Below are 14522 nucleotides of genomic sequence, written 5' to 3' on the forward strand. Positions count from 1 at the left end.
TAATGAGAAAAAAATATTTTTCTTAATAATAATAAATAATTTTAGGTTCACGTTACAGGTGTTATGGTTATATAAAACATATATAATACATACACTTTTTACTCAAAACTTAAAGTGAGTTAAACTGTGCAATTTGATAAAATATTATTATTATGCATATTGTTCGTTGTCCATTTCTAAGACTTTATTAATCATTTTATAAAATGCACGAAGAAATAATTACATAAATATTATTATATTTTCTGTCTATATAATTATAAAATATAAATGGCAAAGGTCTATGATCCGTTAAAATATCAATCATTTTTATTTTTTGACATAACTGCAATGTTATTTTTCAGTTTAATTTTGTATTTTAAAAGACATTTGAGAAAAAAATCATTAAAGATACCAATATATTTTTATAATATTATAAATTTATATAAACTAAGAAAAAATTAAAAATTAAATTATAAATATTATTATTAATTTATTTTAACAAAATATTAGTAACTATATTTAACTATTTTATTAAATGCAATGTTTGATCGACAATATTATTTATATTTTCTCATTGATATGAAATTTAAAATCAAATAAAAAATAATTAAACTACGATATTATTATTATCGAATCGATATAGTTACACTGTAATACACTTTATAAGTGAAAAAAATCGAGATTGTAACCAAAACAGCGATAACGATAATAAACAGTCGATTTAAGACGTATTATGTAGATTACCGGTCTATCAAATAATATAACATTTCGATACTATTCAAAGGCTTTCACCTTTTTCTTAATGCGATATGTAAATTCTAACATTTACTAGTAAAACCTAGCATTTACAAAATAAAACCTAGTTTTCACTAGTATCTATTTGACCTTTTACTGTAACATAATATATATATATATATATATATATATCCGTTGAGCCAAAAAAAACTTTTTATCGCAACACTTTTACTCGTAGAATACAGTCGTATAGGAGTTTAAATTCTACGAAATTTTCCTTCTGGCATGTGCGAATAACACAATATTAACTCGAATAAAAGTCGAGAAAGTCGTGTAGTTTTTCATCAGTTAAACGAATTTATCGCGTTTGTTCAAAATCAAAATGTCCAAATTAAACTCGGTATAGTGATATACGAATAGCCGTACAAAATACAGGACGATTCTTTTAACGAAAGATACACATTGTCTCGATAAGAATAATGTTTTTGAAAGCATTTTTTTCTTTTATATTATTAAAATCTATTACGACTACGAGTATATAAAACAATATACTTGAAAAGTTATAATATAATATATATATATATATTATATTTTTTTTTGAATGAAAACATTTAATTTTAATTTCATATTCGCGAACAGAATAATTTCGATGTTAAAATATAATACCAAACAAATAGTTGTTGATCGAAAATAAGTATTTAACGTTTTTCCCTCCCCTCCGTGTTCGAATCTAAAGTTTACCTAACCAATTAATCACACATCATCACCCCGTGTAGTGGAATGTTTGACACGAATTTGTAATGAAAAACGGACGAAACCCGTCGTCGCCGTCGCACTATAATTATTCGACAATAATTATAACGTTATGTACTGTACAGTGCCGTTCGTGTTTACAGGGCAATTCAATCGTGCGTCTCAGCGGATATTCATCACACCGGCGGCAGCGGCAGCGGCACCGGATACTACTGCCAGTACCAAAGGGAAGACTAATCATGCGACAACACAGGTATAATAAACAATAATATTACTGCAGTCGGACGACGGTTTAAATCGGCCGTGGCGATGTCATTCTCTCCCGTCTGGGCGATTTCAGTGGATTAGTTTCGAACGCATATTATAATATAGGCGCTATATTATTATTATTATTATTATTATTATACGTATATTTCCGTTCGTCCTGTCCGTCCATCGATCCTTACACACGCAGCGCTCGCCTATTCCCCGGTAATGCGTCTGCTGCTGCTCTTGTCCGCCCGACGCGTCCGCGTGTCGTCGTCGCAATAAAATTGACTAAAGGCCCGACTAAAAAAAAAAAAGGCCGGGCGAAAACAGCGAAAACACTTTTTTTTCACGCCTAGGAGAAAATGACTGCTGCGGAAAAACTGTTTCGCGCTTTTATCGTTCAATCGAAATAAACGTTAACGCCGTTTTGAATTCGTCCGCGCAGGAACGCTGTGTACATGGCCCGCTGTGTAGGTAACTTTTATACGAGTTTATTCGTATTCGAATAAATACGATGTATAAAAACGTTTTGTTCCGAAGAAATACTGATTAGGCGGCTACAACACAAAGCTGCTCGTTCCGATCTCTCTTGTCAATCTTAAGAAAATAAAATTACTTTTATTCATTTGATACCCACGAGAGCGTGCAACAATACACGCTAATAATACACCTCTTAAAAAAAAAAAAAAATACTCCTCTAATTATACGAATTGTTTTGTTTTCTTGTACAATGTATTTAATACATATTTAAACTTGACACTTATTAAAGTTAACCTATTAATTATTATAGTTTACTCGAAAAATGCAAAATTCAAATTAACTTATAAAGGTTTGATGTAGGTATAAGCAGCTGCAGGTATACTTGACACGTCTTATTAACGCTACAATACTGCTATGTTTGTCGTACATGAATAATAACGTTGGTAAACTTATAACGAAGCATAATATAACATAAAAACTAAAGGTATTACTCCAATTTAAACAAATTTATATAAATAATATAAAAACAAAGTTTATCAGACTTGAGATCACAATGCACGTATACATTAGATATGGGTACATTGCATGTATATAATATTGATATTTAACCGGTTTTTATAGTTGTTAAATTTAAACTGATTCGAACGATTACATTTAATTGTCATTAAATTCAAATTTGACTCTTATTGTACACCAGAGTGGTTATCTACTTTTCCTTTATTTTTGTTTCTTGATTTTTCCATAAAAACAGAGATACTTTATTTTAGATCTTACTTTAAATTATAATTCTCTTCGAACCTTTTGTTAATTATTTTTATTATTAGCTGTACATTTAACATTTCATTATCAAAAAAATAATTAAAAACCAAAAATGAATAATTTTATTTAGCAGGTTCGACGCCTCACCGAAAATAGCATCTTGCCCTAGTGCCGACCCCGCTGTATCAATGTTAATAAAACCTCTCTCTTCTACCTTGAGTCTTCATAAATAACAGATTGTAACACGAATTATTATTATACAGAGTTAATATTATAATCGTGCACCAATAAATTAAGGATTTACTTAAATAATATAAAGACTTTTAATTTAAATAAATACAGAACGGCTAAAAACTATACAACTTTCTCTGTTATATGACTAACTTTGTAATTTAATCCAATATTCTGGAAAATTCGAACATTCATTTGAATCACTAGAGAGGAAAGAAATGTACTGGGAGAAGGGGCGTTAGTTAATTACTTCGTTAGAATAAGGGACGTCAAGAATAATTACCTGCAGAAAACGTCTTCAGTGGTTCATCGTGCCTATATAAAACCTTAATCGTGCTGGGAATTTATCCTTACTCTTATAGCTGAGGTGTTAAGTAGGTGTTAAGTGCTACTATACTAGTGGTTTAATGTGTGCATAATATGATGGAGTTGCTGGTAGGTATTAGTGATGTTACTCAATCTGACTATGCTGTTTTTAAATAGTGTAAACTGTGTAAATATTATTTTTTATACCTAATCGATATTGTTCTTTAGTAAAAGAAAATTCTTTTGTATGTCTGGCAACAGTGGCAACTGCCCATTATAATGTGTCACAATATTTACAAATTGGAGCTTATGTAGAGAATATATATTTGTATTATCATACGATCATCTAGGTTTTATCTAATCTATATGACTTATATTTTAACTTATACCAGATATATCAAGAAATCATTGTAACACCATAATTATTATTAAACTATAGACTTACTATATTTTACTTATTCATAAAATATTTTATATAATTAATTTATTATTTTTTAAATACAATATTTCATACTTAAATTTTAATATTATTGAGGTTATTGAACTTAATTCTTGAACCTAATGATAATTTTTATCTAAAATAAAATTAACGAATAGCCGTAAAAAAACTTTACATTTTTAAGAAAACCATTTTTAATTGAATTTAGGTTATTCAAAATCGATAAACAATTTATTTAAAATATTAAGTCGAATAAAAATATTATATTTACCATTTAAAATTTAATTGATGTTCTATTTAATTTAAATTAATTTTAAAATATAGCTTAAGTTAACTTTAATGAAAATAAACTTACTAAACTAAAACCAAACTCCTATAAAAAAATGTCTGATAAATTTGAGAAAAAAAAATGTTCACAAAAATAATAATCGTACCTTTTTGTTTTTACTTAATGCTTTATTGCTTTTACCAAATGCTTTTTTTTCAAACCCTCAATAATTCAATAATAATTATTAGCGTGATAAAAATGAATTTGTATTTTCAGAAAAAACGGTATAATAGATCTATGATTTTTTTATGGTTTATAATAATAGATATTTTAAAATATGAAATACCAAAAGTTTGCAGGTATATTACAATTGAAGAGTCTAGTGTTAAATCGGATAAATCCACTTTTTCACAAATTGACTTTTCCACGAAAAAAATATCAAAGGAAAAAAAAATTTAACAATGATATAACCGTACAAATCCAATAATTATTATAGGAATTATTGGACAAAATGGACTTACCTGAGTTTGTCGTCCAAGGCAACAAAGCAACAAACGGATTACTAGAATAAACAATTTATTTTATTTATTAACAGTTTTGTTTATTGTGTACATATCTGTGCTCCGAAGTATGTGGTTTTTGATCCAAAATTTTGATTAAACTACATAGAGGTAGAAAATTTTGTATGTTAGGTTGTCACGGTTTATTCATTTTATTTTTGAATACAATTTGTATTTTGAAGGTATATCTTATTTTTTATTTTTATTTCTGTGAGTACTGAATAGTACTATTATCAGGTTAGGCTAGGCATTTTTAATGCCATAATGAGTAATATGAATATTCTGACTTTAATGGCAATAACCTTAACTTGGATTTTAATTTACATTAATAACAATTATATTGGCCAAAATAACAAAAAAATAAATAAATTTCATACATCCATGCCAAACTTAATCAAGTTTTATAGCTTTATTACAGATAATATTGTACTAAATTGTATAATTATAGTCAGTTTATTTCCTCTTCTCTGCCAAACCTATCACTCGTATTTAAATGTATTTAATGTTTAAACAGCTACTCGGTGTACCTATAAAACACAATCCGTTTTAACAAATAATTCATAAATATATAAATATAAACAATATAATTTTATAAATCCTTCTGAAAGATACGTTATAAAAATAATCAACAGTATAAACAAAAATGATAAAAACTGAAAATTGAAAAATAATTTATTTAAATATCATACAAAATAATCAAATAATGTTAATAATTATACATGATCATATTTTGGAGATTTTCGTAACAAAATTGTACGGCAGTCTCGACGAAATAAAAAAATATAAATATTGACGTGTATTAATTCTAAGAACATACTTTAACCTAACATCAGCATCATTTATAATATACTTTTAGGATTTCAGTTTGTGATAAAATGATAAACACAAAAAATATCAAAAATATGTCAAACATTAATTAATTTAATAAATGAATCTCGTTTAAAGTACTCTTTGTTTGATCCAATTAATGAGCATCTATATTACATAATAATAAATAATTTATATACATATATAATATGTAATATAAAAAGAATGGTTTGGACAATTTTAAGAAAAATTCTACTAAAAATTGAATTTTATAAGACTTACAACTTAAGAAAAAATATGACAAACGTATACTAAAATAATTAAATACTAATAATATAATAAAAACAATATTTTCGTAAAAGATTATATTACCAACCTACCACGATAATAAAAGTAAAATAATTAATTTTAATAGATATAATACAAAAAAACATATAAAATATATACTTAGCGATATAGGCAAATCTACTCAGAATAGTTTATCGTAAACCTATCCTAACCTATCATATCATTGAACTCAAATTGAAAATACCCACAACAAAGATGCACTTGACACCTAATGTATAGCAGAATGGTACCCACTTGCTTGCCTTTTTTACTATTAAACCCATAAAGTGTGTACCCACTATAGTAGTATATATTTGTATGTTTACAACACTTTTTTTACCATTACACAATAAAATTGTAGGGTTTTTGTGATAAAAGATTATCAATAAGTCAAAAACAGTACCTAATTGTTTAGTAAACAATAAAACGTTTCATTATTTTAATATTTTTTTTCTTGTATGATATTTTATTTAAATGTTAGCTACGATAAGCTCCATGTTTATATATAAAAACAATACTTTAAAATAATTTTTTAATAATTTCTGTTTACCTGACACTAACAACACAAATGTTATCCAATTTTACAACTTTATACTCGTAGGTATGTACAAAAAGCATCAAGTTGTCAATATTAAATAATGAATGTGTTTTTGGTATCAGGTAAACAAAGATTAATCTAAAAATAGTTTAGAGTCGTTTAGTTATATAATTTAATTCAAACAAATGACAAATTATTGAATATAAAACTTTCATTTCTCTGAAAAGTAATCCAAATCATATGAAATATTCAGAGTACAAAATTTGATTTTAAAAATGATGATATATTATAAATGTGATCAGATTCTAAAGAATTTACGATACAGTGATAACATTAGGTAGGTATATATATATTGTATATACATACAATATTAGTTTAAGGTTATAGTAAAAATTTTGAAATCTTTCGGCTATTTTAAAAAATATACAAAAGATTTAAAAATAAATAATAACTTTTAACATAAAAAATAAAATATAAGAATATGATAAAATAAAAACAAATTTTAGTTTATTATTTTTTTTTCGTCTAATATTAATATATTGTAGCCTATAAGATCAACAATATTTTTGGTTGATTTTAAGTTTTTATAAAAAATTGTGAAATGTTTCTCGTATGTACTTTAACAATGACGTAAGATCCTTTTTTTCTTCGGATATGCATAAATCAAAATCATATACTTTTGGAATGATCATCGAAATTGGATTTCTTCTGTTCGAGTTCATTTTATGGAATTTGGTGTTTAAATCGATGGATGTTTTGAAATATACCATGACTTTTTCATTTTTCATACATAGCAAATACACTTTACATCACAGTAAAAAAAATCTTTTCTTATTTTCATCAGTTTTTTTCATTTGATAAGTTTTTTTGGACAAACCGTTGAAGTCAAAAAACATTTTTTGTGACATTTCTACAACCAACAATTTATTTTCTCCTGGATATTTAATCAGTTGCCTCCGATTAGATGGGTTATTTACAAACGAAAGAAATGTTTTCCGAGCTTTTTCAATTTTAGCATGGTCTGAGTCACATCATTCCATTCTTGAGTAGCTTTTGGTGCCATTAACTTATGATCAATTATTTCAATAGCTTCCTGTTAATACGATAAAAATAGCCACATCGCCATGATAACACTGTTCTTATTTGGCCCAAGGGTAGCAATAGCTGAACATAATTACGAGTGTAATATTTTCAGTAAATTAGATAAATATTTGTACACACATGAAGCAACGTCATTAGCCCCTCTTTTGGCTTATGTTCCATACCCAGTAAAATATGCTGCTTTAGTATATACACAATTATGCACAATTAAATTACAAGTTCACAATTGATGTTTGTAAAATGTAACAAAGGTTTCTAATGAGGGGGTTAGAAGACACTGTTGTAAATCAAACGATACAACACAATGGTCTATGGACGTGTCTATGTCGTTTCTTTTTGATTCATAGGTTTGTTCAGCTTCGTCGTGATGTTTTATCTTATCTTTAATTATTTTAGTCCTTTGTTCTGGCGAAATGATGTTATTAGTAAGCTGTATCTTATACTTGTCACACTGCGAGCAAGTGTCGTTTTTGAGAATCTTGACTTAAGCTCTTCGTCTTTAAAATATTTTTCATACAGTGTTCGACTTGCAGGCTTTTCTACACTTATTTTGTTTTCATTAAAAGCTCGTTGTAATACAAAATGACTTACTAAATACTTTTTTCAAGACTCTTTCCTACAATAGTGACTTTCGTAACTAGAAAGTTTGTTAATATGATTTATTAATAATTTAATAATCATCTTGAGAGGTAGTGCACGATCCCTTTTATCTGGAGAACATCGTTATGCAAGTAAACTTAGCATATAGTGCAAACATTTCTCAAAAACTTGATATTTTCATAAAACAATCATATTAGACATTAGTTATTATACACCTACTACACACACATACATATTTATATATAACCATCTTTTGGTACATAATTTTGATATGTTTTTCTCTTGGATTTTGTTTTTCCGATGTATCTCTTTTTTTTACTACTTATCGTAGGGAAACATGTAAATAGTGTAGAAATATAAGCTGTTCGTTTGTTAAAACTACCCGTGAACCAACCCCGTAAATGAGGTTAAACCACTTAAACCTCACATAAACTATCTCCTGTTTTACTATTACACTTTGCTTTACAGTAAAGTATTTCAAATGTTCGCAAGTTCGACTATTTTCCCGGAATTAGTCATATTGTACTTAAGCTAACATAACACGGATATCTAGTTCAGTAATGATCTCTATTTTCAGCAAACCAAAAAAAAAAATAGTTCCCAGATTTATGCGTCATCTGTTTCCACTAAAAAATATTGATTTTTTTTAAGGTTTTTCGGTTAAATATAACTAAGAAACCGTATAATATTGTAAAAGTGTAACACGTAATACGTAGTCCACGTATAATGAAAATAAAAATAAAAATATATTTCAATCAAAATATATAATTACATGTATCTTAAGCGTTGACAAAAATATATATCATAAATTAAATTATTGTTTTCAAAAATCATACATTGGTTATATTAAAATATTTTAAAATATAATGGTGAAGATGTATACATATAAAATAAATACACATTAAAGTTATTATTTTTTAAAAACCAAATAGAAAATATTACTTACTTATAATGCCTTTGTGGACGGTTATTTACAAATTTCAAAACAATATTGTATACGCAAAGTATTACTTGGCACAGAATGCATCAACTAAACATTATAGTTATTTGTTTTCAAACGTTTTTTTGGCAAGAATGGTAAGTGAACATTTTTAAATTTTAGGAGAAATTGGTTTTAGTGAAAACGGATTACGGTCAATATTATTTTGGAGAAAATAGGTATCACTTGCTATATTTTCTCCTTATATAATTTACCTATAATCATATTTAATATAAAATAATAACTTAGTGCGTATTATATCTCATATTATTGTAGTAGTATTAATAAAAGAATAACCAATTTGCTGTATTGGACCACATAAATTATTGCGTGAATCACCTACGCAAATTAAAGATGATTCAACACATTATTTTAATTTTATCAAAAACGAACCCACCTGTTCACTAACATACTCAGGAACTCTTTAGAAAGCTCTTTTGTATAACATAATAAACACATACCTATGCTTGTAATAATATCATCAAGACTTTGAAATGTTTTTAATGTAAATAATTTTCATTACCTGCTATGTTACGTGATGAACAACAATGAAATAACTAACGAAATGTAAATTAAAAACTTTCTTTGTGATCGTATATTAGGGTAATTACTCTGGTTCAGAAAACAAACTCAGTATTTAGATTTATTCAAAATTCTGGAAAAAATATGAAAAAAAATGCATGAATGCGGTTAATTACACATTTGTGTATTCAATATAAATCTCTTTAATGTGTATATTATAGTTGCATGTACTAATGTACTATGGCCTACTATAACCGACACAGTAAAACAATTTATAACAAACATTTTAACTAAAACAACAAAAAAATTGTTAATTAAAAAAAAATAAAAATATTTTGAATATTTATTTTTTAACACTACAATGTTGCATGCAATTTTAAATCAGTAATGTATTTAAGTTAACAATTACTTATATAAAAAATTATATTTTTGAATATTCAATGAAATATTTGAATTATGTTTTTTAGGAACTAATTTATCTATTTACTTCTATAGTTTAAACATCATTATATTTTATTTATCTTCTAGAGCTCAGGTGAGCTTTGATGTAAGAAAACCTCGTTTCGTCTGGAATAGCCTTGGCCAGAGTTACACACCTACGCCTAATCTAATCTCACTGTGGCCAAACGTGGCTAGTCGAGGGTAATTTCAGTGAACTCCGGTCCCCTCTCCTACCCAACCTATAGTCATTAATACTCCTGTGCTTCAATCTTAAACCTTACCGCTATATCTTGGCTCATAATATATAGTAACACCTGTAATCCTACCCTCTCAAATCGGAGCTAGGTGAATTGGGTCCGCGATAATTTGGGTCCGTTTTGAAAGCGGTAAGTTGAGTCCCGGGTATGAAAAGGTAATAGGTAAGTTGGGTCCCGGCTATAAATCATTGCGCCAATGATGTCTAAAATATTAAAAACTTAAAACTTTAATATTTCATATTTATATAATATACTTTTGAATAATTCTGTTACAATACTACGTCATATTTCATACAGGGGTACACCGCCTGGACATCAATTAATTCTACTTTGATGTTTATGTGTGTATAGACAGGTATTCTTATCGCGGATTTTATTACACTGGCCGTAGCCACTTTTATCCAAAAATGAGATACCGAAATGTCGTATCTTTGATTAAATCTAATTAAGATATATATACGAGTATACGAAATACGAGCGTATACAAGTGTTAGTATTATTCGTCTATCTTTTTTTGTATTAGTTAGTAGTTATCATCGATTTTTATGATGATTACATACAGATATACGTACGATATCTGGGATATTTCATTATATATTTAGTAGCCTGCTGAACGTCAACTTGTGACTATATCGTGTCTTACAGCTATACAGTTACACAATTTTACAGTTATTGTTTTTTTTATACATTTTAAAAATGGAAATAATGGCTAGCGAAAAAAACAAAACTGTTATTATAAAATATGGTCATAAGTTTAGGTTTCACAAAATGTTGAAAAATGAAGTACAGAGATGGACCTGCTGTAAAAGTACATGTAAGTGTTTTTTTAAAACTTATAATGGTGTTGATACTGAGATTTTTAATGATCACAATCACAATAAACCTAGCGAACAAGACATCAACCGGCAAAAATTAAATAATAATCTCAAGAGAAAAGCGGTAGAAGAGATATCGGTGTTGCCATCGAAACTTATTTGCAGAGAGTTAAAAAACTGTGATATAAATAGTTTATCTTTAAATGATACTTCTTTAATAAAAAGAAATATAAGAAATGCACGTTTATCTGTTCATCCCAACATACCAAAAAACATAACAGAAACGCATACTGCTATGAATGAAATGACATTAGTTACTAATAAAAATGAATCATTTTTATTAGTTAATGATTTCAATAATGGTATAATTGGGTTTTCAACAAAAAGTAATTTAGAAGTGTTATGCGAAATTAGTACAATACTTGTCGATGGCACTTTTAGAAGTTGTCCAAAATATTTTTACCAATTTTTTACCATTCACGGCCTTGTTGGCGAATCATATATTCCACTAGTATTTTTTTTATTACCTAATAAAGAAACAGAAACATACGTACGTTTATTTGAACATACTGTAAATAGTTGTGCACAATATCAATTAATATTTTCTCCTGATGTAGTATTTATAGACTTTGAGATTGCTATACATACGGCTGCAAAGCTTGTTTGGCCTAAAATCAATATAAAAGGATGTCGTTTTCATTTAGGACAAAATTGGTGGAAAAAAATTCAAACTCTTGGTTTAGTAAACACATACAACTCTTTAAACACAGAAAAAAGCGATTTTTTTAAATGTTTTTTTGGTTTGCCATTTTTAAGACCTGAAGAAGTTGGCGAATGTTTTGCACAAGATTTAATGGCAATACAACCAAATGACAAACAAATAAAAACATTTTGCGATTATGTACTAGATAACTACATTTCACCTGATGCTACATTTCCCCCATATATTTGGTCTGAATTTGCAGCCACCACTGTGCGTACAACAAATAGTTGTGAATCCTATCATGCTGTACTAAACCGAAGATTTTATAGTCCCCATCCTAATATTTTCAATTTTGTGGACGAACTATTACAAATACAGTCTGAGACACATATTAAACTACGAAGTACAATACAAAAAAAGAAAATCACGCTCGGTAAAGAAAAATACTTAAGAGAACAAATGATGAAATATACTAATAATATAATAACTCGATTAGAATTTGTTAAATGTTTATCATTTAAGTTTTTACCTAAAGCATAATATGTATTTTATATCATATATTGTAAAATTTGACGTACTATAATATTTAGTGTATTAACATTTTTTCCCGAGACACAATTTTTTAATTATTTATACCATATATTGTAAAATTTTACATACTTTTATTATTTAGCTTATTAACATTTTTAAATTAATCATTTACACTATTATTTATTTAGAACATAATATTATAAAAACCACATATATTTTAATAATTTATATTTTTTTTATCCGGGACTCAACTTACCTACAACCTTTTTTTATCTGGGACTCAACTTACCTACAACCTTTTATTTTCCGGGACCCAATTTACCGAGATAAGGTCATTTGGGACCCAATTTACCAATCCCGCTCAAATCTACAGATCCATAATCATACCGGACCCCATTAAACTTACTCCGAGTGTTGGTCGTTCCTTCTTAAATTCTTCACAATTTCATGATTTGTACCCTCTAGGCTAAGCTCTTCTCTTTTTGATCGAGTCTATTATTACGACTAACAATGATATGATATAATTTTATATTACATCTACAAATGAAAAATATAAGTTCCACCTGATATTCGTCCATCTCCAGCGATAAATGTTGGTTATAAATATCCCCCGGCTCGTCTTATGATTTAATTGTAAATAGAGACTTGAGAAAGAAATAAGTTTTTTCATTGGCAGACGGTATAGTGTGGTTAAGTTTGGCGAAATAAAAAAAGGGTACGATGTCGTCGTCGTCGTTGTATACACGAGCATTATGACCCCACCTGTCTTTTACTATTTTTTACTTACTTATAATATAATTGAATAAATTAAATAATATTAGTATATTTTAACATTTGATTACATTTAACTGACTACCAATTTGTAATATATTATAAATATATTCGCTTATTAAACATAAAGAAATAATTTTTTTATTATTTATTATAACCACAATCTAAATATTATAATCCTTTACAAATTTGTTCTAAGAAAAACAATTTCAAATATATTTCTTAAGTTATAAAAATAAACTTTCTTTATTTTTATTTTCTGCAAAATACTATGAATGCAATTAAAACGTTATAATTATTTAAAAGAAAAATATTATACCTTATATTATGATATGTATGGTTTTAAATAATTAAAATTGTATAATAATAAATGTTATTTTTCAAAGTTTTAAATTTTTATTGAATCATCAATATTATTATGAATTAATTAATAATACAACGACATTGTGATGGCGATGATAATTACAGTAAACCCTTGATTATCTGTCATCACCGTCTGCCATAATAGTATCATAAATTATAAATAGAATAATATTGAAAGCTTGTATTATAGATAGAGATGTGAGTTATGTAAATTTACCAGGTAAATTGTAACAGCCTTTTTTTTATTGATAAATTATTTTTACTCTCTAATCAAATGCAATCAAAAATGGTTGTAAAGAGATATCTTTTTATCAACTGATAATAATACAATAATTATTGTACCTACTTATCATATTTTCTATTTATAGGTAAACCACAAAAATAACTTACCGTGATTTTTTTCATTTTTCATACTGATATACTTGCTATAGGTCTGTTATTATTATTATTATTTGTTATTTTAACAAAAATAAGAAAAAAAATGCTGTGATAATTTTGTTAATTTAATTTAAATTATTAATTGTATTACGAATAATTAAATATTTATAATATTTACTAATACAGAATCATTTTTAAATCTTTATTTTTATTATAAGAAAGAACTAAATTCAACAAGTATACAAAAATAGAAATAGAAATAAAAATAACGTATTTATCAATAGAAACGATGGTTCTAAGATATAGTGATTTTACCATTTTTACCACTTTATTTGTAAATTTACCGATGTATTTTTGTACATATATTTTCTATCTCTTATTATAGGTATATATTATACACGTAGGTACTTGTAGAAAAATAAAAAATGTATCTATAAAAGCAACTCGGAATTCATATAAACAAACCAAAATGATTAATTTTTTCAAATAATTTTATCATTATATACACTAATATGTATATAATATTAAAATTAATATTGTTATAATAAATATAAATATAAATTGCTTTTATCCGTCACTCTCTTGGTGCAGCCATTCAAGACAAATAATCAAATTTTTACCTACTGCAAT

The 14522-nt window shown here is 26.7% G+C and overlaps 1 protein-coding gene across 4 annotated transcripts in view; it reads left to right on the top strand.

The window, feature by feature from the left end:
* LOC132920758 (uncharacterized) overlaps positions 1 to 14522 on the top strand; it is a 181129-nt gene that overhangs the window by 150470 nt on the left and 16137 nt on the right. For all 4 annotated transcript variants that reach the window (XM_060983406.1, XM_060983404.1, XM_060983403.1 and 1 more), the window contains one exon: positions 1611 to 1720. In XM_060983406.1, the coding sequence (XP_060839389.1) occupies positions 1611 to 1720 (110 nt within the window). The remainder of the gene's footprint in view (positions 1 to 1610; positions 1721 to 14522) is intronic.

Source organism: Rhopalosiphum padi, chromosome 2 (assembly GCF_020882245.1).
Source record: "Rhopalosiphum padi isolate XX-2018 chromosome 2, ASM2088224v1, whole genome shotgun sequence".
NCBI lineage: Eukaryota > Metazoa > Arthropoda > Insecta > Hemiptera > Aphididae > Rhopalosiphum > Rhopalosiphum padi.